The sequence below is a fragment of the Panicum virgatum genome, chromosome 7N (genome assembly GCF_016808335.1).
Source record: "Panicum virgatum strain AP13 chromosome 7N, P.virgatum_v5, whole genome shotgun sequence".
Lineage (NCBI taxonomy): Eukaryota > Viridiplantae > Streptophyta > Magnoliopsida > Poales > Poaceae > Panicum > Panicum virgatum.
The window spans coordinates 1,021,820-1,040,000 of NC_053151.1; the positions used below are offsets into that span (position 1 = coordinate 1,021,820).

The 18,181-nt window shown below is 53.4% G+C and overlaps 1 protein-coding gene and 1 long non-coding RNA gene across 5 annotated transcripts in view; both read left to right on the forward strand.

Annotated features, from left to right (window-relative positions):
- Nucleotides 1-11: 11 nt before the first annotated feature.
- On the forward strand, nucleotides 12-2,059 carry LOC120681765. Its single transcript, XR_005678073.1, has 2 exons — nucleotides 12-329; nucleotides 1,933-2,059. It is a non-coding gene; the product is annotated as an uncharacterized LOC120681765 (long non-coding RNA).
- A 14,101-nt stretch (nucleotides 2,060-16,160) lies between these two features.
- The window catches only part of LOC120681718, a 2,595-nt gene continuing 574 nt past the window's right edge, over nucleotides 16,161-18,181 (forward strand). The window contains exons 1-3 of one of the 4 annotated variants that reach the window (XR_005678011.1): nucleotides 16,185-16,630; nucleotides 16,941-17,056; nucleotides 17,569-17,653. Coding sequence is in view for 2 of the 4 variants with exons in the window: in XM_039963340.1 (XP_039819274.1) it covers nucleotides 16,224-16,630; nucleotides 16,941-16,944 (411 nt within the window). In the remaining 2 variants the exon portion in view is untranslated. Of the gene's footprint in view, nucleotides 16,631-16,940; nucleotides 17,057-17,568; nucleotides 17,654-18,181 lie in introns of those variants that run through there. The other 3 variants (XR_005678012.1, XM_039963340.1, XM_039963339.1) reach the window with 3 other exon arrangements.

An 18,181-nucleotide genomic window follows, 5' to 3' on the forward strand; every position in this document is an offset into this window, starting at 1 on the left:
GAAACAAACCGACCCTCTAGCGAGCTTCGTTGGCCCTCACCGGTCCTCCCAAGCCCGCTCACCGCCGCCCAGGGCCTCCGGAACGCCGCCGCCGCGGCACAGCATCGCCGCCGTCCGCAGCTCGCCGTCGAGCTCGTCGTTCCGCCCTCTCCCCGCCCAAAACAACTTCGGGAACGGCTTCACCTCGCCCCAACGGAGCTCCCAAGCCCAGCCACCTCCGCACATGGCCGCCGGAACGCCGCCGCCGGTGAACAGACCCGCCGCCGCCCCTTGCTTCACGCCGGCGAGCCCCGTCCGGCCATCCCCGCGAGCCCCGAGACCACCCGCAGGTGCGGCTCGACCTCCTCTCCATTTCCCCCAACCTAGCCCCCACCTCCGGTGACTCTACTCGCCGGAAAAAGGGCCGGAATCCCTCCTCTGTTCCTGGTCCGACCAGGGACCTCATGTTAAAAGAAACGAAAATTCCAGGGGCTAGTTTGCAAAATGTACATGGATTTCAAACAGCAAACTTTGAAAATTTGTAGAAAATCGTAGAAAAATCAGAAAAATACAAACTCAACTGTTCTGGAATCCTTGCAACAAAATCTACAACTTTTGTTACATACACTTTTGCATTTGACCAATAGTTTTATCTCTACATTAAATATTGGTTTTATCCACATTTGTATGTATCTCAAGTTCTACCCATGATTTTTAGCTGATTTTTGGACAGTGTGCTACAACTTAGATGAATAGCTTACTGTAAAAATTTGAGGACGTTTTGACAAATATAGCTATGGGTTTTTATTAGATCTTGTTCTAGGCTAGTAATAAATGCCGTATTTTGCTCTTGATGCTCTACTTGGTTTTTTCAAATAAAACTTTTCCAATATGCTTTAGATACTAAATGAACAATATGGTAAAAGTTTAGGAGCCATCACAACTCTCTAGTTTTGGTTTTGATTTAAATCCATGGTTAATAGTGCTATCTCATGATAAATAGTTCTGGTACTTGGAAAATTACGAAACTTTTACTAGTTGCTATATTTGAGTAGATAAACCTGCAGGAAAAATTTGAAGGTCAAATACCTAGATGAAGCAGCAGGTGCAGGCCTAGCACTCTGTTTGTATGCACGCTTTGGTGAAGGGATGGATAGTAGAAGCTAGTTAGTTTCTTTGGTAGCAATACTTGTGCATGTTTGGAATTCCTAGAAAAATATTGGTAGTTCTAAAATCACGAAACCATCTGTCATAGCTTTGTATCGTTATTCCTTAATTTATGCATATATGGTTTCTCATAAAAAGGTTTGTCCTTTTGTTTGTGGTTTATCTGTGTGATGAATAAATTGTTAAATAAATGGTTAATTCTCTGTTGCTTGAAGTCCTGTGAGATCAATCATGTTAGCTCCCTTGAAGCATAATCTATCAAAATATCGTCAGCTTTTGTCATGACTTTATATGATAGCGTTGTACAGATAAAATCTGCTTGACTCATGGAATAACTTTTGACTGATAGTGTTCACTAAATAGTAGCTGAGTTTTTGTTTTATTTATTTTATTTTATTTTCATTCACCAATAGTTCATAAAATGCCAACTTTTAGCAAAGCCAATTATGTGTGACTACTTAGATCTGTATCGAAGAGGGAAAATATTTGATAGTGTTTAGGCAAGGCCAAATGCTCTTAGCTGTATTTAAATTGTTATTACCTCCTCAATTTACCTCATATCCAAAGTTAGCTGATGCTCCAGCCTCCAGGTGGGTTGTGCATGTGCCTAATTAATCTGCACTAAATAATTGTGCCACTAAGATGTTGAAATGATTTCTTGTAGTCCACATGCCACGCTGTGCTACCTATTTTTGTGTAATTAGCTTGTCTGCATACTCGACAGTCCGGTCAAAAAAAAAATCTTAAATTGTTTCGCTCACTTGCATCGCTTGTGCATTCATGTAGAAATCGTAGCAAGGACGTCGTCTATAAATTTGGTCATCTATAAATTTGGTCATGAAGCTAGGAGCTAGCGAAGCAAGCCGAGGAAGGAACTTGTGAAGATCCGGCCCAAGGCCGAGAGAAATACTAACCCCGCTCAGCAAAAAGGCAAGCCCCGGAGCATGTCCTACTATTTTAAATTTATGCAATTATTATTGTTCCTATCTATTTGTGCATTTAAGTTTACAGGAGTTGACTGGAACCTTAGTTGCATGATCCTAGGTACCTATGCTTGAACACTAGTATGTGTAGGTCGCTAGTTGGCTATGCTAAGTGTTCGGTAGAAGTCGAGTGATTTCCTGTCACTCGCGAGAATTATAGGAGTTGGTTGTTTAATACCCGCTGCAACTATAAGGCTTACGGGCGGGGCTGTGGTACTTGTGATGCCTCGTCTGTTTAGTGAAATTTGATAAGGCCGCAGTGTGTGGTAGTGGTGGTTAAGCGTTTGAACGTACTAGACACATGCCGAGAATATGGTAATCGGTAAGCTTAAGTACCTGATTGGACCGGCAAGTGGACTTTACTTTCACCTTCTTTGAACGTCGTTTCTCATGTGCGCACATGCGGGTGCAGAGTCGTCGTACTCTGTAGTCGAGGATGGTGACCCTGATCCACAACCCGGAAAGAAAGGGGAAATGTTGCACGTGTGACTCTGGGAGTAACCACGTGACGTGTGTTTAGGTCTGCCTTGCAAGGTTAACAAATTCGATTCGAATCGTCCGCTTCTCACGGTTTGGGACTGCTTAACCCTTTTGCCACATAGAGTAAGAAGTGAAAGATGATGATGATGACTATGGTTGGTTGGATGATGAAAGATAATTGTTTCCACCATGTATGCTATTGGATAGATGCTCACCTAGAACGGTTAATTGAACTAGAACCTGAAAGCTAAAATATGAAATTAAGGATCTACTCTTACTGCTTTTCGGCAAACGAACTCCTCAAGCCAAAGGCCATGCATGTCTAGATAAAGGGCTAAATATACCCTTAGTCGGGTAAGCCTTGCTGAGTATTAGTATACTCAGCCTTGCTTGTGGCTTTGTTTTTCAGGTGGTATATCTGAGGATGGGATTGATGTCATGTACGGGCTTCATCATGACGTCTTCTATCGTCGCTAGACTATCATATATTTTTCTGCTGCACTTGAACTCTGTTGTCTTTTTATGAATTGAAACTTGGTTTGTAATAATAATTCAATTTCATACTCTGTGCTGTAAAATTTGTGAAATGTTGCATTCTCTGGATTGCTTTGTTGATCCTGTTCAAGTGGTTTAATCAGGATTTTACCCGACAGCACTGCCGGATTACTCCGTTTTAAGTGTGTGTTAACCCTGATTGTCGTTTTGATGATGGTTAGCGCACTTAAGCCGGATTAATTTAGGCGGGACTGCCACACTTCTCGGCAGTGCAAGCACGAGCACCGAGAAGTTTTCTCCGTCACCAAGGCCATGCCATCCTGCCTCGACTGGTTGAAGGATACCATTTCCTTTGGCCGCGAGGACCACCCCGATTACGTCCCACATCCGGGACGGTATCCGCTCATTGTCGACCCCATCATCGGCAACACCCGCTTCTCCAAGGTGCTCATGGACGGAGGCAGCAGCCTCAACATCATGTACGCCCACACCCTGGAGCTCATGGGGATCGGACTGGACAAGCTTCGCCCCAGCAAGTCGCCATTCCATGGCGTTGCACCGGGGAAGCGAGTCCAACCCCTCGGCCAGATCGATCTGCCTGTCTGCTTTGGCACAGCAGCTAACTTCCGCAAGGAGGTACTCACTTTCGAGGTGGTGGGGTTTCGAGGATCCTATCATGCCATCCTTGGTCGTCCTTGCTACGCCAAGTTCATGGCCGTCCCCAACTACACCTACCTCAAGCTCAAAATGCCAGGTCCAAAGGGCATCATCACCATCGGCTCTTCGTTCGAGCACGCCTACGAGTGCGACGTTGAGTGCGTTGAGCGTGCGGAGGCTCAAGCGGAGGACAAGGCCCTCGCAGCCACCCTCAACAAAATGGCAAGTGAGGCCTTGGACTCCACGCACTGACACGCCGGGAGCTTCGAACCCGCTTAGGGTATCAAGAAGGTGCCCCTCGACCCAAGCCACTCCGACGACAAGGCGTTGCAGATCAGCGCCACCCTCGACGGCAAATAGGAAGTGGTGCTCGTCGATTTCCTCCGCGCCAATGCAAACATCTTTGCGTGGAGCCCCTCGGACATGCCTGGCATACCGAGGGAGGTCGCCGAGCACTCCCTTGATGTCCGACCCAACTCCAAGCCGGTGAAGCAGCGCCTACGACGCTTCGACGAGCTCAAGCGCCGGGCGATCGGCGAGGAGTTGCAAAAACTTCTGGCGGCCAGATTCATCAAAGAGGTATTCCATCCCGAGTGGCTAGCTAATCCAGTATTAGTGAAGAAAAAGAGTGGAAACTGGAGGATGTGTGTAGATTACACTAGTTTAAATAAGACATGTCCGAAGGTTCCCTTTCCTTTGCCACGAATAGATCAGATTGTAGATTCTGCTGCGGAGTGTGAGCTCTTATCCTTTCTTGATGCTTACTCCGGTTACCACCAAATCAAGATGAAAGAGTCCGACCAGCTCACGACTTCTTTTATCACACCTTTCGGCATGTACTGCTACGTTACGATGCCCTTTGGCCTCAGAAACGCCGGAGCTACCTATCAACGGTGCATGCTCCACATTTTCGGAGACCATCTTGGGCGGAGCGTAGAGGCATATGTCGATGATATCGTTGTAAAATCTAGGAAGGCGGACGACCTGGTTGCAGATCTCAGGATCGCATTCGATTGCCTACGGGCCATGGGGGTAAAACTTAACCCCGAGAAGTGCGTGTTCGGGGTGCCTCGAGGCATGCTCTTGGGTTTCATTGTCTCCCAGCGAGGCATCGAGCCCAACCCTGAAAAAGTCTCGGCCATCACTCGCATGGGACCAATCCGAGACCTAAATGGGGTACAGAGGGTCATGGGATGCCTAGCGTCCCTTAGTCGGTTCGTCTCGCGTCTCGGCAAGAAAGGCCTGCCCCTGTATCGACTCTTGAGGAAAACCGAACGCTTCACATGGACCCCCGAAGCTCAAGAAGCCCTCGAAAGGCTGAAGGCGTCGCTCACTCATGCCCCCATTCTTACACCACCCACGGATGGCGAGCCCCTCTATCTGTACATAGATGCGACGACCCAAGTGGTCAGCGCGGTGATCGTGGTCGAAAGACAAGAGGAGGGCCATGCTCTGCCCGTCCAACGGCCGGTGTACTACATCAGCGAGGTGTTATCTGAAACTAAGACACGCTATCCACAGATTCAGAAGCTGCTCTACGCAGTGGTTCTGGCTCGGCGCAAGCTGCGCCACTACTTCGAGGCCCACCCCGTCACCGTGGTCTCGTCTTTCCCTTTGGGATAGATAGCCCGCAACCGGGAAGCCGAGGGTAGAATTGCCAAATGGTCTGTGGAGCTGATGGGAGAGACACTCACCTACGCCCCCCGCAAAGCGATCAAGTCCCAAATCTTGGCCAACTTTGTGGCTGAATGGACGGACATTGAGCTACCTTCGCCACAAATCCAGAGCGAATGTTGGACTATGTACTTCGACGGGTCGGTGATGAAAACCGGCGGCGGTGCCGGCCTCCTCTTCATCTCACCCCTCGGAGAACACATGCGTTACGTGATACGCTTGCACTTCCCTGCTTCGAACAACATGGCGGAGTACGAGGCCCTCCTCAGGGGCCTCCGCATCGCCGTCGAGCTCGGCATCAAGTGCCTCGACGTAGGCGGGGACTCTCAACTCGTCGTCGATCAAGTCATGAAGGAGTCTAGCTGTCATGACCCAAAAGTGGAGGCGTACTGCAATGCAGTGCGCCGCCTCGAAGACAAATTCGACGGCCTTGAGCTCAATCATGTCCCGCGCAAGTACAACGAGGACGCCGACGAACTGGCCAAGATAGCCTCGGGGCGGACCACCGTCCCCCCAAACATCTTCGCTCGCGACATCACCAAGCCCTCCGCCGAATTCAAGGATCCGGTGGAGCCGGGCCCCTCGTCCACCGGGCCCCCCGGAGGGAACCCCCCGGCGGACGGGGTCGAGCCCATGAACATTGACTTCGGGACCACCTCCGCGGACGAGGCCGAAGCAATGGAAGTCGACGAGGCCCCCGCTTCGCAAGATTGGCGCGTCCAGTACCTTGACTGGATGATTCGAGGGGTCCTACCCTCGAACCGCGCTCAGGCGCGACGCCTCGCTAGGCAGGCCAAGAGCTTCGTTCTAATTGACAACGAGCTACACAAGCGCAGCCCCTCGGGTGTCCTGCAACGATGCATCCCCATCCCCGAGGGCAAGGAGCTGATCCGCGACATCCATGCTGGCATCTGCGGCCATCACGCCGCGCCACGCACCCTCGTGGGTAACGTGTTTCGGCAAGGTTTTTACTGGCCCACCGCGGTCACCGACGCCACCGACGTCGTGCGGACTTGCGAGGGTTGCCAGTTCTACGCTCGAAAGATACACCTCCCGGCCCATGCTCTGCAGACCATCCCCATCACGTGGCCGTTCGCCGTGTGGGGACTAGACCTCGTCGGTCCGCTGAAGAGGGCGCCCGGGGACTTCACCCACTTGCTGGTGGCGGTCGACAAATTCTCCAAGTGGATCGAGGCTCGACCCATCGGCAAGATCAAATCTGAGCAAGCAGTTCTATTCTTCACCGACATCGTCCTCAGGTTCGGGGTCCCGAACTCGATCATCACCGACAACGGCACCCAGTTCACAGTCCGAACTCGATCATCACCGACAACGGCACCCAGTTCACAGGCAAGAAGTTCTTGGCGTTCTGTGACAGTTTCCACATACGTGTGGACTGGTCGGCTGTGGCACACCCACAGACGAACAGGCAAGTGGAGCGTGCCAATGGCATGATCCTCCAAGGATTGAAGCCGAGAATCTTCAACAAGCTGAACAAGTTTGGCCGGAGATGGCTCACGGAGCTACCCTCGGTCATTTGGAGCCTGAGGACGACCCCAAGCAGAGCCACAGGTTTTTCCCCGTTCTTCCTCGTCTATGGCGCCGAGGCCATTCTCCCCACTGACTTGGAGTACGGGTCGCCAAGGCTCAAGGCATACCAAGAGCAGCAAAACCAGCGAGCTCGCGAAGACTCGCTGGACCAAGTGGACGAGGCTCGAGACGTGGCGCTCCTCCACTCTACGCGCTACCAGCAGTCCTTACGAAGGTATCAAGCGCAGAGGGTCCGGCGCCAAGACCTCAACGAAGGGGACTTGGTGCTGAGGCTTCGACAGGACAACAGGGGCCGCCACAAGCTCTCATCTCCATGGGAAGGGCCGTACATAATCGCCGAGGTGCTCAAACCCGGCACGTACAAGCTGGCGAACGAGAACGACGAAGTCCTCACCAACGCTTGGAACATACAACAGCTACGTCGCTTCTATCCTTAGCATTTCAAGCTATTTGTGTATTGTTCGTACTCGCATTTTCAGTTTCCCAAAATAATAAGGAAGTACGCTTTACTTATCGATTTTTGGGAACCTTCCGGACCCTCGAGGGCTCGGATGCGCACGAACACTGAGGTATGCTTGCCTTTACCCTCGGCAAAGCCAGGCCTCCCTCGGGGGCTACTACGGGGGGAACCCCCGAACGCCCTCAAAAATCGCCAATGTTTTTTCGAAATATTTCCGTCTCGACCCTAAGCTTCTCGTATCCTTGGAAAAAAACGGACGCGAGGCGTAAGTAACTACGGTACGGGGCCGGCTGAGTCGCGGGGCCGCCTACACCTCCGGGATACGGCACCCCCCTCACCACCCCACGCCTACGTTGCTTATGAACGCGAAATTCCTCGCAGACGTTCGTCTAAGTCGCATACAAGAACATGGAAATAAAGTAAAGAAACATAGGCTCGAACGTACAAAGGCCTCGATGGGCCACACAGTCGATTCAACGAAGATAAACCTCTTATATTCATAAGGCACGATTACAAAGTGCGACTACAATAATCACTAATCTATTTACATGGGCTTCGAGGCCCAATTTTCCTACAGGCTACCATCCCCCCTTGCGGGTCTTCCGTGGCGTCGAATTCAGCGATGGGAGGGATGTCTGCCTCGAGCTTCTCGGCGAGGATGGTGGCGAACTCCTCCGCGGCTGCGTCGGCTTCATCCATTATGGCCGACGCGGCGTCCGCATCAGCATCATCCGGAACGACGTACCCCGACGACACCCTCTGGAGGTCCATGAGATAATGCATCGAGGCCACGGCGAGAGCCCGCAGAACGCCGAGACGGAAGGTGCTCTTGGCGTGCTCGGCCATCCGGCTGCCTAGCGCGCGCAGGCGGCTGATCACCGAACTGCCCGAGACAGCACCCTCCCCCTCGAGCTCTTGACACACGCTCACGGCAGTCTGCTCCAGCTCAGCAAACTCCATCTGTGCCGCCATGAGCGCGGTGTGGACCGCTTCCTTTGCCGCGGTCTCGTCCGCCACCTTCTGTCTCAGCTCTGGGCAAAGGAAATCAACGTCAGCTACGAAAAGAAACAAATCGACGAAAAACTCGAAGGTACTCACCCATGATGTTCCTTTGCGCCTCCTCCCTCTGGGCTAGAGCGGCCTCTTCGAGCGAGGACAAGGAGGCTTCCTTTTCCTTATGGGTAGCCCCCATGTTCTGGAGGGCCACCTCCTTCTCTTCGAAGGCCTCGCCCTGTGCCCGGAGGGTCCCAGTGAGCGCAACCACGGCCACCTCCTTGTGGAGGAGCTCGGCCTTCTGCTGCTCGAGCGTGGTGCTGAGGCGCTGCAGCTCGGCGCTCTGCACCTCAGCCTCCCGAGCTCTTTCCTCGAGCGCCGTCCGAAGGCGCTGCAGCTCGGTAGCTTGCGCCTCGGTCTCCCGGGCCTTCTGCTCCGCTGCCACCCTCTGGGCGTTCCGCTCATCGGTGACCCGCGCCAGCTCCTCCTCCAGCGCCTGCTGATGCGCTCCCAGATCCGCCATTTTCGTATTGGCATCGATGTTCTTGAGCACCAGCTCGGCGTTGTGCTGCCCGAGCTGGCTCATCTGGGAGTACAGCCGGGCCATCTCGGCGCTCTTTTCGCGCGAGATTTCCCTCAGCTGCTGCAAAGGGGAGGGCATGGGTCAAGACACGTTAAAACTAAACCGAATCCGAGCAAATTTCGGGGGGAAATATTTACCTGGCTGACCTGGTAATCCGCATTCTGATGGAGCTGGAAGGCGCGGTCGAGGGCTTGCAAGATCTCGCGACCGACGCCCATCTGCTTGTTCCAGGCTTCCTCCTCCTCTTGCTCCTTGCGGAGAAACTCCGAGGGGACCCCGGACGGGACGATCGCCCCGAGATGGCCCCCCTCGGACGTCCCCGCCTCGAGCATGCCCGCGCCGGCCGACGCGAACTCGGCGATGTGCGCGGCGGCGCTTGCCGTAGCAGCGGGGTCGATGTCCATCGAGTCCCCATACTCCTCGCTGCTGTCTGTCAACTCCACCACTGCCGCCACGCTCCCTTGCGCCGTTGGCACGGGCACTACCGCCACGGTACCCTCATCCCGGGCCTCGGTGGGCTCTGAGATGGGGGCTCCTTCCACAACTGGCGCCTCCTACGCCGTCTCCTCCTCTGCGACACCATCGCCCTCGGCCCTCGGGGGCTCGTGGACGAGGGTGTCCTCCTCTGCTTGGCCGGTAGGGCGCTCCTGCGCGCCCCCTCCAGTTTCTCCTTCCGTCTCCGGTCTGGCCGGCGTCGCCCTGACCGGCCTCAACTTCAATAATTGCCTGGGCGGCGCCACCGGCACCGCCCCGGCCGGCGTCCTCGGCGTCGGCAGCCTGAGCGGCCGCCTCGGCACCGCTCTGGCCGACACCGTCCTCCTCCTGTGCCCGAGCTTGCTGCGCCGCCTGGGTCCCTCGAGCCATGGCCTCCCGTAGCCTCGCGGCCGCCGCCTCGAGATCCACAGCAGGCAGGGGCCGTGGCGCTGTGTGCGGCATGCTGCGTGCCCCGGTCTTAAGAGCCTTGGCCGGGGCAAGCTGCACCGCATCTTTGGGAACGGCCCCAGGGCTGAAAATCAAGAGACACGAGTTGAGGACAACAGGATTGAGAAACCCACCAAACACGCAACAAATACGAAATCCAAATTACTTACCCAGATCGAGCACTCATGCTCCGCTTCCTCGTGGTGCTTCTTCGAGCCTGAGCCACCATACCGACCCTCGAAGACTGCCCCGAGGGCGCCCCCCTCGTGTCGGCCTGGTGGCTCGAGGCTGCCGGCACGGACGACTCCTCGCCCGCCGCAGCCTTGTCACCGCGGATCAGCACCTGGGGCGCGGGCGTCTCCTCGCCAGCCGCAGGCGGGGATGACTCCCGCTCTGCCCCCTCGAGGGATGGGCGCGCCGAGGCCGCGGCCCTTGTCTCTTCGGCCATCGCCGGCTCCCCCTCGTCCTCGTCCCACAGGTAGAACGGTGGGGGGCTCGCGCCCGCACCTTCCCCGTCGCCCCTCAGAGCGTGGTCCTCGGCATCTGAGGCCTCCTCCTCATCCTCTTCCGAGGACTCGGGCGTGGCGGGCTGCGGCTTCCCCTCCGCGGGAGCAAGCTTGCGCGCTTTGTCGTGCTCCGCCTTCCTCTTCCTCTTCCTCTCGGCCTTTGCCTCCGCCGCGTCCTTCCACCTTTTCATCTTATCCGCGTGAAGGCGATTGATTAGGCGTTGTTCCGGGACCGGGGGCTTCGAGATGCCGCTTCTCAACCCCTGCAAAGCACGTCCGAGATGGAGTCAGGAGAGGAGGACTACACAACACACGCCGGATTTGCAGTCAAAACTTACCAGAGAAATGTACCCCGGCTCGGGGCACATCTTGATCCTCCAGGGATCCTCGGGATTTTGAGGGAACTCCGCCACCGCGTACCTCGCCCTCGGGGCGGCGGTGGTGCGGGAGAGCAACTTGTTCGACATCCTCGAGCCCACCACCTGGCTCCCGGGGGTGAGCTGGTAAATCGGCAGGGCCCTCTCCACGAGAGGGATCACCCTCTGTCGGTGGAAGTTCGCGATGACGGCCGCCGCCGTCAACCCCTTCCTCGCCAAATGCGCCAGCGCGTCCGTGAGGCCCTCGAGCTTGGCTTGTTGCGCTGGGGGCGACACCCCCCAGTCCCACTTCGGCGGTCGCTCCCGGAGAACTCTGTTAGTAAACGCCGGGAGCGCGCCACTGAAGTTCCGAAGGTAGAACCACCCTAGACTCCACCCGGCGTTGTTCGTCGTCATCTTGCTTGAGATGTAAAAGTTCTTCCGGGTCGGGCAGACGTGGAGCGACAGACCACCGGCGCGCGCGAACCGCGTCGGCTGGTTCCGCGCGTTCTCGACGAAGAGTTCGCCGCGGAACAGATGGATCCAGAGGTCCCAGTGGGCTTCGATGCTGAGGTACCCCTCGCAGACGGCGACGAAGACTGCCGCCTGCGAGATGGAGTTGGGGCTGAAATTGTGCAGCTCCACTCCGTAGTACTCGCACAAGGCCCTCATGAACCTGCTGACAGGGACGCCGAAGCCTCGCTCGTGGAGATGCACGAAACTCACGACATAGCCTTGCGGGGGCTTCGGCTCGGTCTCGTCCGGGTGCGGGGAAATCCACGCCGGCGCCCCCAAGTCGGGGTTCCGCGGCAGCAGCCGGTCGGCGACCAGCTGCTCCAGGACCGCCATGGTGGCGGAGGACTTCCCCCAAGGCAAAGGCTCCTGGATGTCCGACATGTCTTCGATTCAAGGGGGAATGTGGGAGCAAAGGCTCTGGGATGGCTAAGGTGCGCTTTCTCTCCCTCTCCTTTCTCTTCCTCCTTTCGCTCTTGGCTACGGGCTCAGGATGCAGGGGAGGCGGAGAAGGCGAAGTGGGATGAAGGCAAATGGCCAGGTGAGCCCAAACAACCCATTCCTCTTCGTTTTATTTCACCACGACGGGCGCAGCCGCAGCCGCGGCCCAAATCTACCGCATTGAATGCGGTAGATTTCGCTATCACTGACGGCTGGGTCCCACGACCGCGGAGCATCCCACGCGCGCATGCAGCAATAAATACAGCACGGTAACCGGCGGGCGCGGCGTGACTGTTGTGCTATCCCATCTGTTAGCCGCCGCCCACGCCGCTTCGTCGATTTGTGAAGCTCCAAGTGTCTGAACAAACCCTCCGCTGTAGACGTACGCCCTCCTGATGGTTAAGCTGCATGCCGGGCCGCTGTACCAGCACTGAGAACGCCGAGGCCGGCTGAAAGAGTGCCGATGCCGGCTGAAAAAGACGCTGGACAGCCACCCCAGTAAAGCTACCCAGTGGGACAACGTTTATAGCCCTTGGACGAGCACAAACTCCCCTCCAAGGCCTCGGGGCTACACCCGCGGGTGCGCTGACACGCCCCCGCGTAGGTGACTTCACACATGTTCGAGGGTCGTAACTCTATGTACACCCCTATACCCTCGAAAATCCTCCCCGTAGAGGAGAAAGGGGACTTTATTGCTCAAATGCAAATAAAGATTACAAACGGTTACCAGCGCGAAGCCATCGAAAGATACAAACACGTTGCCACCTATGTGGCAATTTTCCCTGTCTTGGGGAGGAGCGAGCGACGAAGAAAGGCACCGAGCCCCTAGCTGACGCAACAGCGAGGCTGCTAGGGATGCGAGGAGCGGCCCGCATACCACACGGATCCAGCGGGAGGCTCTCCTCGCAAGCCTTCTCCTAGCGTCTCCCCCACCAAAGACCATGCGGGGGTCGAGCTGGCGGACAGCGCCCTCCGCACCGTCTCCCTGAGAGCAACCTTGTCGCCGGGGGGGACGATGCGAAAAACAGCCACCAGACCTGGCGCCAACGCCACGGTCAGGCATCTCCATCCCCCTTCAGGCTAGGGGACATCGCAGGAGCAGGACCCCACGGGCCCAATGCTCTTCTGTTGATCCCACTTAACCTGAGGGATGGAGCGCACGCCCACTCCGGTCTTCCCCTACTGCTCGCAAGCATTCTTCTAGCGCCAAAAGCCTAAAAAAGCCAGGCCACCCCATCTGGGGGCCGGTCACAAAAAGGCAAAGGAAACATTACAAGAGTTGGGCAATACTGGAAGAAAGAGCTGGGAGTTTGGAGAGAAAAGGGAATCCCACGACCTCTATTTATAGCCGCGCCGGGCACAAAGCTTCAAGCTTGTCGAAGAGCGGAGGCTTGTATCACCCGTGACGGCGCGGCACTCCACGAGCAAAGGATGTCCTCGGTCACCGCACCGAGACACGACTGAACGAGATAAAGCGGAGCTGAGCCCCTGGACGCTAAGCGGTGCAGCATCGGCTTTGGCCGGCTGCCCTCGAACGGTGCGCCGCGAAGCAACCAGGAAAGCCTGGGCCAAGGCCCTACGTACGAGACAGCACGATGAAAGCACCAGCTGCCAAGCAGCATGCGCCACCGTCGCCCTGGCCCTCCTCAGCGCGCGGACACGTCTTGTCCTTTAAATAAACAAACAAAGAGGCACACGCCTCGAAGTACTCCCCCCATGAGCGTACTACCCCGACCGGCGTGTTGTCACATCCGCCGGGCTGGCGCTCAGGTGCATCTGGCGGGTGCACGGCATCGACTGATCACGCCAAAAGGGAAAATCGCCAAATTACCCTTTGGCCGAATCCCCTGACTCGACCAAAGCCTCGGAGGCTACTGTCGGGTGCCACAATTAGGGACACCCTAATCGGGTTACTAAGACAGCTTTAAAAACGCAAACACCTGTTAGAGCAACTGGGCCTACAAAGGCCCACGGCCTACTTCCCATTCGGAAGAAAGCAAAGGACTCAAAGAAGCCCAGCGTGCGGCCCATTCACATCCCCCTCGAACCCGCGGAACGATCTCCGCCTCGCTCGAGGGTCCCTCTCAGGCCCGCTGGGCAATCTCCGCCTCGCTCGAGGGTAGCGGATCTACCCTCGAGCAGGTGACTCATCTCCGCCTCGCTCGAGGGTAGCAGATCTACCCCGAGCAGGTGACTTATCTCCGCCTCGCTCGAGGCCACCCCTCGGCACAAGGGACAAACAGCCCTGCCGCCCAACCGCTCGCCGTATGAAGGCATTAAAAGCCAGCCACTCCGCCACGGCTCAAAGGACAGGCGGCGTCAGGCCGCCACTCCCACAGTAGAGGTGATCGGGGTCCCATCCGCTGACTTCGGTCACCATTCCGCCATCCCGAACGCTGTAGCAGCGCTTTGGGACCTGCGACGCGGGACAAGACAGGCTCGGCACTGCTCCCGTTACTGTTCTGCCGACACCGACCATTAACGTGTCCCGTTACGGTGTCGGCAGAACAGTAACGGGAGCAGTGCCGAGCCTGTCTTGTCCCGCACACCCCCTTTGCTGGACGTACGGCCCCGCGGCCGGAACCAGGATAAACCGTGTGTTACTGTGTTGCCTCTTGCATCATCATCTGGGACAAGGAAACACGCAGCATTTACTAGTTGTAACCCTGGTTCATGTGGTGAAATTTACTTAAAAGGGAATAAAAATGGTTGGTTTCAGTGGAAAATGGTTGTACATGGTAGCCACACATGGTTCCATGTTCATCCGGGTTCAAACGGACCATGTTGCGGTGAAAACAGACGAAAAACGTGTGCTATAGGTCATGGGAGGAGAAAACATAGGCCAAACGACCATTCGGTATGTAACCCTGGCCAAAAAAATGGAAATGACCCACAACGTGATGGAAACAGTTCATTTCGATCCAAAATGTTGTACATGGCACCCGCACATGGAACTATGTCCATCCGGGTGGAAACGAACCATGCTAGGGTGAAAATAGACGAAAAACGTGGGCTATAGGTCATGGGAGGCGAAAACATTGGCCGAACGACCATTCGGTATGTAACCCTGGACAAAAAATGGAAACGGCCCACAATGGAATGGAAACAGTTCATTTCGGTCGGAAACACATGGAACTATGTCCATTCGGGTGCAAACGAACCATGGTAGGATGAAAATAGTTGAGAAACGTGTGTTATAGGTCACGGGAGGCAAAACATGTCCAAGTGCCAAAGTCCAATTCGATTTTGGATCAAGCCAAATCCATTCTCAGGTCTAAGTGCAAGTGGTGGGACGATAGTGTGTCCGTCCAAACCTTTTGCCAATTGCTGCGCGCCACGACAGGACCCGCGCGTGCCTTGACTAAGGCTTCGTTTGGGAGGCCCAAACCCTGGGTGGAACCCGGCCTTTTCCCTGGGCTGTCTCCCCTCGTGGAAATTAGCCTCGGGTGGCGGCGACTTTTTTTATTTTTATAATTCTTTTAATATTTTTTTACAGATTTAATACACAAAAACTAATTTTACAAAACTAGCCCCCTGGCGCCCGAGGGTGGGATGCCAGGGGCCCCACCATTGGGCGCCAGGACCCATTTGCAAAAAAATTTTATGCAAATGGGTCCGGTTTCTTTTTTAAGTTTTTAATTCAAAACAGTGAACTTGTAAAATCGATATAAATTCGTAGAAAAATCAGAAAAATGAAAATCCAAATATTCTGAGTTTGTAGTGATAGATCTACAATTTTTGTTACATGGACTTTTGCATTTGACCACTGGTTTTTGAGTTATTTAAAATGTAAGTTAAATACACCCTAAATTAGAACTCAAGTTACACTTACTATCTGCATGTCATCTTTTGCCAGTGAACTCATCTTTTGCCAGTGAACTACACGTTATGCATCTAGCCTTGTGTAAAATTTGTAGGCCCAGTACTTGCTCATAGCTTAGTGTTAAAAATAGATCTTTAAATATGCTTAATTTAGGTGTACTGTTTATTCCAGTAGCTATACTATGTTCTGAAGGCTGAAACCTTTACAGTAGCCTTTATTTAGTCCCTAGAATCTATAAAAAAAAGTTTGAGAATTTTTAGTTAAGCACATCTGGACCAAATGATTTATGGTTAGGGTAAATACACTAAATCAAGAAAAATAGTTTCTGAACTTAGAAAAATCTAAATTAATTTCTAGAACCTCTAATTAGTGATATATCCATGTTAGTAAGGTTTGAGCCTCTGAAACTTAATCCATGCCGCATGAAAAATAACACAATTTATCTATGTATTAAGCCAAACTAAATTATACACGGAGCTCTGGTAACACAATTGCAAATGGGTCCTGATGTCCCGTGGTGGTGAGGCGCCAGGCCCCTGGGGGGCGGGGGCTAGTTTTGTAAAGTTTTTTTGTGTGTATTAAATCTGTAAAAAAACATTAAAAGAATTATAAAAATAAAAAAAAAAGCCGGTCGAGGCGCTATGGCATTTGGAAGCCCACCAGCGGGGGAAGGCCCACCCGACCCCGGCCTTTTCCACCCATGGGGCACGGCTCCCCCGTATCGAGGGTCCGGGCGGCTCTTCCCCAGGGCGGCGCAAGATGAGGGCATCGCGAGGTGGCGCAAGGCGAGGGCAGCACGGAGGCGACGCCGTCTTCAGCGCTCGGGAACCGCCGCCGCCGTTGTCCACGCTCGGGAGCTGCCACACCGCTGCCGTCCGTGCTCGTCCTCCGCCTTCTGTCCTCGGCCGCCTCCGCCGTCGTCCGCGCTCGGTGGCCCCCGTCTTCCGTGCTCGGCCGCCTCCGCCGTCGTCCGCGCTTGGCGGCCCCCGTCTTCCGTGCTCGGCCGCCGCCACAACCCATCCTTACCTCGTCCTCCGCCAACTGCGATGTGAGTCCATCACCTTCCCTTCCAGCTCTCCACCTCCGCCCGCATCTTGCTGCCCCCGCTAGGGTTTGCTCACTCTACTCACATCGATTCTTGTAGATCTTGGGGAAGAAGATGAAGCCTAGTTCTTGTTCTCGTAGATTCTTGTAGTACATATTTAATTCTTGTAGCTGCATTCGTGTTTGGCTGATCGGACTTGCCGAGTATTCTTTGCGAAGCAGCCATCGTGGGTGTTTGTGCTTCACGGTTGACAGTTCTTTTTTCTATTTGGGTTATGCAAAAAAATGAATGAATGTATTGGATTTGGATACAGGTAGCGTTGTATTGCGAGTGAACACAATACCACTGAGTTGACAAATCACAAGAAGATGGCTGAACTCTACTCTTATTTCAGTCAGCTGTTGCAATCTTGCGGAGAAACAAAGAACTGTGAGTATTTATTAGTATATTTGCTCAAGTAAATTTTCCTTAATAATACTTGTAGGCTTAGCTTATTAATTCTCTAAGAAGTTGCTCCATACTCATTAGTGTTCAGAATTTGTATATCTGATTGGCTCAAACAACTTTGAGTTTGTCCAGGCTGTTCTAAAATTACTTTTGTAGGTACATGATGTGTATTGTTCTGTCTGGATTAAAATTATGTTGAAAGGCATGTGATAAGCACATACCATCTTAACCCTTCTAGTTTGTACTTAGAAATATATATCTTTCTCGGACGCAGATACATGGTGAAACAATACGGGGGAACTCGATGCTTTAGAGTAACGGAAAGTGAAAAATATGGCCTACCTTTTTCTCACAGTATCTGTAATGTTGCTAGAACATTTTCAGAGCTCAACTTAGTGACATTGTGGTCGTCTAGTTCAACTTCTTTTATACAGTGCAGAGTGCTTCTTCTGTAACTTACTGTTCCTCTTTTCTCTTGTCCCTTTATTGGCCAGATCTCTACATATCAGGGCATGCATGGGTCAACTACAGATCCCTCATTGACCATTATTGGTGTTAGCTTGAGTCTTGGTTTTTAGGGTATGTATCCCTGCCAATGATCTCCTTGGTGTAGCTGTCATCACTGTCCCAGTGCATGTTATGTACATTACCATGCTGTCTTGTTTCTTGAAAAGTTAGCCATATTAGGCCCCTGTTCCTACCTACAACTTCTTATTATTCAATGGTAATACCGTAAGCTATATCATGAGAATGGTAGCTGTTTTTTTAGTATAAACTAGCCTGTCATGCTTCATTTGTGATGTGTGTATGCTTTTGAAAGCCAATTACCCTAGTTTTGTTTCAGGTAAGTTCAGATTTGTACAGAGTTGAGCGGGCAACAGAAAAGTTGTTGCCCAGTTTTTGAATAACCTTTCTTAATAAGTACCACTGCCTTGTGATGAGTGAAACCAAGCTTTTGAATGATCTGCCAATCTGAATAGTCTTGCTTTAAGTTGTGGTGCATGGATAGACTATGGAATGATAATTTGAGCTAGCACACATGCACAAACTGATCAAGGTTTTGTCACATCATGGACAGATAAAACTAGAATCTAGATCCATGATATA